The following is an 8,868-nucleotide window of genomic DNA, read 5'->3' as shown; positions in this document are numbered from 1 at the left end:
GGGGGTCTAAAGAGAGCGAGGTAGGTGCCGCTGAGGCAGGGCTGGGGCTGCGGCCGGCCCTGGGTGCTTTACAGTAAGGTGGGCCCGGTGTGCTGCTGTATTCGCTGGGACGGAACGTGACAAGCGTGCGTCTCCCAGCGCTTCGTCGGCCTCCCGCAAAAACGTAGCGCGTGGTTCGTTTACCGTCATTTTATGACGGTTTGCGGACTAACGAGGTATTAGTCTGTAAACCAAGGCCAGGCCTTCCCTTTGGGCCGCAGATTCTGCAAGGTTAAAATTCTTAGCAGCTTTCATGCTGTTGCTTAGGGCTGAATTGCAGCACCTTCTTCTGTAGCGGCTGTGTCAGCGAACGCTTACAGAACGGTGTGTGCATGCAGCAAAGAAGGCTACCATCTACCAGTTTCTATTACCAGCCAGTTTCTGAACAATCCTGTTTCACTGGAGCATAGGGAGCAGCACTGCCTGCGTTATGTCACGTATTTGCTGCAGTCTTCTGAAAGCTGTTATCACTAAGGTCACCGAGTTTCATTTCCTGGGCTTTTGTACACTAAGAGAGAATGAGAGCTTATTTGACAACTTTGGTGTTTTTTCTGCAAGGTTCAAGTCAGTGCACACACGCATGGTGAAGTGCGTGCTATAGAGGGTAGAAGTAGGAGTGAAGTTGTTGGTACTTTTATGGAATACGTGGTTCTATGAAACAGGCATTGTATTGCAAGGTGAATTATTCATGCATGGTTGATCGTACTTTGCACGGCCTGATTTACCAGCACCGCTTGACTATTTTTGTTCTGTGAAATTATTTATTCCTTTAATGCATTTTTTCCACAGGAGCCCTGTGCCCTTTCTGCTGCCTCAGCCAATCTGTTGCTAATGCAGGCAGCCTGAAGGCTGCCCACCAGTGTGGCTTCTTATTTGGCTTTTTGCATGTCTGTATTGTAATTTGTCTGTTGTAAATACTGTAGAATTGAAGATTTTTCTTCACTAAGGCTTTTTATAAAACATAATACGCTTTTGCAGGTAATTTCATTAGCATGTTGCTTTTCAGTTGAGCAATGTAACACATTTTGTTAATTGGTAACGTACAGTTTGCACAGAGCGTGTACACAGTGCCAGCACTGGCTAATAGTTTTGTAGTGGTGTGGCTTTGTTCATTTACTAATACTGGTGGGTTCTTTGTTCATTTGTTTGTTAAGACTTTGAATCAGTATGGCTGAACCAGGACTTAATACATCAATAAGCCAGTTTTCTATAATAACTTTGTGTCCCAGCTTCATCTACAGGTTTCTTGCTAGAGTGTATAGGGGAAAACAAACAAATATTTGACTGGAATTTAAAAGGGGTGTTTGAAGAGGGGTGAGGAAATGGTGGTGTTGTTTTATGAATCCTAAGCGTTGGTAAAATAAGCACAAATCAGTACTTCTAAGTTAATATTCCACAGCCTATGCTGGTATTTCTGGACCATTTTCCTTTAAAAGTTGTTGTCTGAAACTTCATTTTCTCCCCTCTTTGTCAGGATGGCAAACTTCAATGAAAAGTGGGAGCCTGTTTTGTGCTTTGCCGTGCAATCGTCTGCCTGTGCAGCTGATGAGTCAAGTGAGAGTTTATACCTCCAATGGTCAGAAAAAAGATCTCGGATCAGAAGATAAAAATGTATCTACCCCTGAAGACTCTGTGCGCAAAGTTGGAACAGGTAGTACTGGGCTGAAGTAAAAAACATTTCTACAAATGGGAAAAAAAAATTATGTGTGTAACAACTGATTATTTTTCATTCCACTGTGATACCAGAGCTGCAGAATTCTAGTATTTGTTTCTTCTGGGAATCTATATATAAGTTTTGAATATGTAAATGGTAAGGAATGCTGAAACTTAATCCTTTATCCTTGCGATATTTAAAGGATGTAGGTTCAGAGTAATCAAAATTAAAATGTGGAATTTAGTCCAGGGATTGGGTAACAAATGGAATACGTGATTCCGCTTTGCTCGTTTGTTTTTTTTCTGTACTATTGCAGGCTCGCTGTGTGAAATGGTCTAGTAGTGCAGATTGGATGATTGTAAATACTGCACACTGGGACTTCACCAGATCAGGGCATAGGTGATTGGTGAAAGAAGGCTGAGCTATTTCATATGTTAAGGCTCTCTGGTCTTGCAGTTGTCACACCTGCAGCGTTCACATTAAACACTTGATGTAAGAGGCATACCTTGACCCTGCTTACTTTTCAGTTTTGTGCTAGTTAGGTACTTGAGAAATTCAGCACTGCCTTGTGCTTTCTCTGCCATGGCATCACATATGTCATGTTAACAGGTATTAGTTCTTATTTTAGTAACTTGTAAATTCCTGAGGCTTTGCAATGGTCTTGAAAAGCTGGTAAGTGTAGTCTGCTAAGAGTATTATTTTTCTAATGCTTGGAACTACAGAAGTAGGTCTTAGATGTTGTTCTAAGTGTAACAATTAGGTATTGTTTCCAAAGTTTGTAATCAAATTTTAGAATAGGATGATACTTCTCCCATTTATGTTTCTTGGAATATCTTGATCTGAAGATGGTTGCTGAAGGATGAAAATCTTGCTAAAACATCTGCTGAAATACAGGAAAATGTAGAGTTAATGGTAGTTGTTGGTGTCTTCTGGGTTCTTAATATGCAGCTACTGGTGTTCTTGGAATTTGGACATGTGGAATTTAGTCCAGCACTATTGCTTTTGTGATTGCTGTGAACTCATGTAATTGGTGACTGTTGTCCAAAGGAGTGTCCTGTCCCTCTCTAACTGTGCCGACATTAATGATGTTCAGGCTGGTTTTATGTACAATTAGTTGCTCTCTTGTTCTGTGGGGGTTCAGGTTGATCATTGAGCTGATCCTGCACGTTGTGTCTGCATGATCTGGAGGAGACATTGCCCTTGGTGGTAGCACAGCCTTAAATCCTACTGAGCCTTAGGGGTAGCTGTGCCATATGGCACAGTAAGACTCACCTGTTGCTGAGGGTGAGTGCGCATGAAACCACCCCGTAGAGATACTATGCCCACATGTTTTGCTTTGAAGTTCACTTTCGAATGCATATTGCATTCCAAATCCGCATTTCATATAGGGAGTGTTTTCTGGGGCCTAGTGGAGAGAATTCAGAATTCTGCATTATGGTTATGTTACCACTATTTGTTTTAAAAATAGCATTACTTTTTGATACGATTCTGCAAAGGTAGTGTTCTGTATGTAATGGTTACCATAATTTTCCAGTAACTTAAATGTTTGCCAAATAATGGATTTTTCATTGGCCTCAATTTCTTAATCTGTAAAGTTGTGAAATGCTTTTTCTGTTAAAAGGATATATAAAATAAAAAAAAGAGAATGTATTCATCTTGAAAGTACTGCCATCATCAAGCTCTGCTTGCCTGCAAAACAAGTGAATTGAAGTATTTGATGTATATTTTTAATTTATGTACTGTGATGTTTTTTTCCAGTCCCTAGGCCAAGGCTGTAAAGTGTAAGAAGGTAACTGATGTGATCTCTGTGCTTAAGTATAAATTGTTATTTTTCCCCTGGAATTTTATGAATCTGCCTGTTGTTAGTGTTGGTAGGATGTGTTTAATGAGGTAAACACTTTCATGCAGAGTTACTAAAATTCTCTGTCATACTTCTGTTCAGTTTCTGGTAAGCAATCTTAGCTGAAGCTTATAATAATTACTAATTTGTCAGCTGCCTGCTGTTTTAAACCAGGTAGGAATAGAAATGAAAGCACTTTTGCTTTTGTTTTCAAGTCAAACAATAAGTAATAGAGTTGGCTGTTCTAAGAATAACTATTTGTTTATGGTCCAACATTGTTTATTATGTGATTAGACTGGTTTCCTAAATTTCTGTTTTTCTTACTCATAATTTACAGAGTATAATAGCATTATTCGTTAGTGGCTGATAAGGCAGTAAGTAACTCTGATGAAAATACAGTTTTGTAGTCCAAGCTTTAAGAATATCTGACCTCTGCATAATTTGAGTATCACATCAAGGTAGGAGTATCTCATTGCTTCCAGGCATCAGATTATTTTTCTGAAAGCTGTGTCAAGATGTGTGAGATAAAGATGCAGTATTTTTGTAAATTTTCATGTAATACTTCAAATTTTTTCTTAAAAATTTCACTTACATTACTGGAATTTATTAATTTCCATGTAATAAGATTCTCTTCACAGTATTGCAAATCATATTTTATTTTCTTCTTCTAGAGTCATCACTTCAAACTTCTGAAAGAGCTAAAAGACTTGGTGGTAATATAACTCCAATTTCTGACACCAAAGTTGTGGCCTTTAGTTTAAATATTTAGTTTAAATAGCAAGGGCTTTTTGCAAATTCAAAGTTTCAGTCCCTTAAAATTTGACTGCATGTTGATCAGCAGATATAAACTGTATAGAAGTTGTGTTTAGTAGTCTAAAGTTTTGCATTAAAATTGCCCCAAACTTTAAGTACACTGTTAAAATATGTTTTAAAAATCAAGATATATTCTGCTATGTGTTACATGTTTGTGCTCTTTTTCAAGCTGGTAGGAGTTCACTGATCAGTACTATGTTAAATGTCTTTTGTTTATTGAATGTTTTGCTATTCATGCTTCATGTTTTGAGAGTTTTAAGTCCAGGATTTTTTACAAATTATCATTATAGAAAGCAATGTTAAGCTATGTTCTTATGTTGAAAAGACTATTATACAAAAAAAAAAAAAAGACCCTAGTTGTTTCCACATTTGCAGTGAGCTTTATTTTTTATTTTACAGGACGAGATACTGGCAATGCAGATCAAAAGCAGACTTTCCTTAAAGAACCCATCCAAGTGAAAGGTAAAGAAACACTTCATGTGTTGTAACTTTACTGCTGTCAACTAGTGGTCAAAAAAAGGATGATTGTGGAGTAGCTGTTTTCTCTTCAGTTACATTAAAAGTTGTTTGAATAACATTTTAAAAATACTTGTATATCAGATTTGTTTGCTACCCAATTGTTTGAAAACGACTCCTGAAAAAGTAGAGCGCAGGAGTATTACTTATAATTATTCTCTTATCACAGAATCACAGAATCTATAAACTTTTTTTTTTTTTAATTACTGATTTCAGGCTAATGAATTTGTCAGGGGAAAAAATGAACTTTTCTCACCTGTTACGACAGTCTGTCCTCCTTGTATCTTTTTAGGCATTCACCATTTCAGATTTAGTGCAGCTAAGCTGAATACTTGAAATACTTGATCTTCCCCAAGTCCTTATTCTAAGTCTTCCTCCTTTCCTTCTTATTGCTGAGTTAATCTAATCAGTGTGGTTTCTAAATATATTTTGACCACGTGAACTGCCTAATCTGAGTCCCGTAGTGTTCTGATGTGCTTGTAGTAAATAGTCTTTTGTCTTTACATTGTTTAAAAACATAACTGGATAAAATAAAGGCATATCTTTCTTTCATCATTTTATTTTGTCATGCTTGCTTTCACTCTATCTGTATTTTAAGTTTTTGTTATGTTGTTGTGAGTTATGCTATAAACTCCTGGAAAAGAACTTTTTTAAAACAGAAATTTCTCTTTAAACTCCTTTAAATTAAAGTATTTCTGTAGAAAAGCTGACTGAGAACACAAATTCTATCCACATTCCACATTCCTTCCTGCCTTTCTCATGTTAAAAAAAAACAACAAAACAACAACACCCATCAGATCACAGTGCTCCTCACTAGCAAGGTGAGGTCCTGTGCAGTTTGCAAAGATTACAGATCTTACCTGCAGAATTTGGAATTGTTAGGTGATGGGAAAAAAAGAAGCAGAGTTCTTTGATGCCATTTCTTTTGTCAGAAAAGGCTTTCCAAACTGCCATACTTGAATTCTGTATTAGCAGACAGATAGCATTTCTGACATTGAACTTGTTGGATATGTAGCTGACAGCAACTGTTAATTGTGTAGGATGTTTGAGATCATTGAACTAGTCAAGTAACATTTTTGGAGATAGAATGATCCTACTGCTACTTGCTTCCACAAGTGTGAACGTTCCTGTCTTTTCTTACACATCTTATGCCTCACTCACAAGCAATAGTTCTAGGATCTGTGATACTTAGAGGTATCACAATTTGATATGAAATTGAATTGCATTTTGCAATTTCTGCTACAGTCTTATCTCTTTTTGTTTTTAAGTGAAAGCAGTCCTCAAAAAAAGAGAGTATGGACCAAAATATACGCAGAACAACTTCATTACTGGAGTCAGAGCAATTAATGAGTTCTGTCTCAAATCCAGGTAAGGTGGGTTTGGGTTGAAATTTAAATAGCGAATACTTTTGCATCAAAAGTAACAATGAATTATTCTAGAGTGACTCAGCACAGCAACTTTTTCTGAGCACTTTTGCAGTGTATATACTGCTAAGTGGCTAACGTTAGCTGTTTTTTACTTACCGTTGCAGTGCGTTAGGAGTCTGAACTTAGCTTGCATGTCTCTGTAGTGGTTACTTAAATTAATTTACTTGTATTTATATGACCATAAAATTGGCTGAGGAGTGTCCACCTGTAGAGCAGCTAATCGCTGAAAACTTCATGTTGTGTGAGGTCTGTAATTTGAAGTAAAATATAATCTGCTTCACTGCAGCCTAACTCCAAAAGTAATGCCTCCTATTGGTTTCCAAGGAAATTACAACAGATACAGAGAACAGAATTACATTGTTTGAAAGAGGAAATTCTCAGCTACAAAGTACTATTTTTTTCAGCATAATATTTCTAAATGGTGGTGACTAAGATGTGAACGCTCTCGTACAGCACTTGTATACAGTCAGTTACGTGCAGATCATTCACTGGAAATGTTTTATTACTTTGTCTTCACTGTATTATATTTTCATAGTGTGACTACATAATCTGGACTTCTGACTGTGGAAAATACACTCAGATCAAAATTTAGGATTAAAATAATACAACCTTCACTAAACTGTCCACTTTCCTTAGTGATTTGGATCAACTGCGGAAAATTAAACGACGAAGCCCCCATGATGACACTGAGACTTTCACTGTGTACCTGAGATCGGATGTGGAGGCAAAGTAAGAGAATTTTTGTAAAGGGAATGTTTGGCTCATTTAAAATGGATTGTACAAGAGGGAGCATTTAAAAGTGCGAAAGGGTGACAATATTCACTATTTTCTATTTGAATACATTTTATTTCTTAATTTTTGTAACTGTAACTGAGTTCATGGAGGCTATGTTTCATGTGTTCAATGGTGAAACACTTCTCCCCTGCTGCCTCTCTCCCAATTTTTTGTCCTGCAAAGTAATACACGACTTCTTGTCAGAGGGAATGATGTGATTTTCTTTTTTAGGAAAGACATTTGAACATAGTTAAACTAAAAAGCAGTTACAGGTTTGCTGTTTCACTGAATATTACTTGCATAAACAGAACCACTGTTAAGATAATTCTACTCTGCACAGGTCTCTTGAAGTTTGGGGTAGTCCAGAGGCTCTTGCTAGAGAGAGAAAACGACGCAAAGAGGCAGAGATCAAATACAGAGAAAGTAAGTATAGAGTTTTCAAATTAATTTAAGTATACAACAAAGTATGATTGGAAATCCACTAAATGGTCAATGTATTTGTTGTTTCATTGAGAATATACAAATTTGGACAGTTACTGAGTAAGATTTTATAGAATATTCTTAGTGCAACTCATTACTATCTATATGGTAATATTCTCTTACTATCTTATAGTTTATTTATCATTTGATACAACAAGAACATATATTCAGTTGAAATCTGTTGTCATACTTTGTTTCTAGGGGGAGTTTTCATTTCTGGATGATAAAAAATGTTTAGGATTTTTCTTACTGAGAGTATTCCAAAGTTGTAAAACTCATCTAAATCTTTGAATTATATCTTTACTCAGTTATTTTTCTTCTGAAATGACTTCAGTGCCTTTCTGCTTCGGAAGGGGTAAAAACATACTAAAATCATCTTTTTGCTTAAAATTATTGTTGTAATCCTGGTATATCAATTGCAGCTACAGTTAAATCAGTATAGTTTGTAATGGATTTGGATCCATCTGGTCAGTTAAATGTCATGAGAAGTAATACCTCTTCAAAGTACTTACTCCAGTTTTACACTTTAAAATCAGAGTTGTTTTTTTTTAAAATATTTTTATTGTTGAAACAATTTTGCCTCTGGAGTATGGCATTGCTTACTTTGAAGTTAACAAACCACATTAGTGAGTGGGAAGAAATACGGAAGTTAAGAGTCATGCAGTGAAACACCCTCTCTTCTCCCTTTTTTGGCAAAAAGGATTGGAAGTGTAGAACACCTGGATTCGGTTATACAGTGTTGGCGTTCATTTTTTGTTTGTTTTGGAGGTTTTGTTTTGTTTTTTAACATAAAGGCAAAGGAAGGAAAGCAAAAACTGTATTTTGAGTTTTTCCCTCTGTATGTGATCCTTTGTTGATGGAAATGGTGACAACATATGGGATCGTAGCAGATTTTATTTGGCATTTTGCGTAAGGTCATAATACTTATTTCTGATTAACAATACTGGGGGCAGATTTTCACAAACAAAAATCCCTTCAGGAGATTTTAATTGGATAAGACTGTTCAGCCTTTATTAGAACTCAGCTGCTATATGGAGGGGGGGAGGGAACAAAGCCACAAAACCTTAAATTCCCAAAACTTCTAGTAACTAGAAAATATTCATGGTAACAATTTTGTGCTGCAGATTTATTTAGAAACCAAAGGCTATTGAAGGAATACAGGGAGTTCTTTGGAAATACTAAGGTAAGTGTTGTTTTAATGTTTTTTGCTAGAAAAAATCATGAGATGTACTGTGACAGTTTCTAAAGGGGAAAAAAAGTTATGAAACAGTTTCATAATAAATGTAACTATCTAAATATTATTAAGTGTAAGGCGTTTTTTTTTT

General features: G+C 36.2%; 1 protein-coding gene across 1 annotated transcript in view; it reads left to right on the top strand.

Annotated features, from left to right (window-relative positions):
* The first annotated feature begins 1,499 nt into the window (after positions 1–1,499).
* The window catches only part of SLC30A9 (solute carrier family 30 member 9), a 27,197-nt gene continuing 19,828 nt past the window's right edge, over positions 1,500–8,868 (top strand). The window contains exons 1-7 of the mRNA XM_031553149.1: positions 1,500–1,690; positions 4,205–4,246; positions 4,746–4,808; positions 6,131–6,230; positions 6,926–7,018; positions 7,404–7,486; positions 8,668–8,726. Of these exons, the coding sequence (XP_031409009.1) occupies positions 1,528–1,690; positions 4,205–4,246; positions 4,746–4,808; positions 6,131–6,230; positions 6,926–7,018; positions 7,404–7,486; positions 8,668–8,726 (603 nt within the window). The 5' untranslated portion in view covers positions 1,500–1,527. The remainder of the gene's footprint in view (positions 1,691–4,204; positions 4,247–4,745; positions 4,809–6,130; positions 6,231–6,925; positions 7,019–7,403; positions 7,487–8,667; positions 8,727–8,868) is intronic.

This window comes from Meleagris gallopavo, chromosome 4 (genome assembly GCF_000146605.3).
Source record: "Meleagris gallopavo isolate NT-WF06-2002-E0010 breed Aviagen turkey brand Nicholas breeding stock chromosome 4, Turkey_5.1, whole genome shotgun sequence".
NCBI classification, from domain to species: Eukaryota; Metazoa; Chordata; class Aves; order Galliformes; family Phasianidae; genus Meleagris; species Meleagris gallopavo.
The sequence above is the reverse complement of the archived record's forward strand: the minus strand, read 5'-3'. Positions and strand labels throughout refer to the sequence as shown.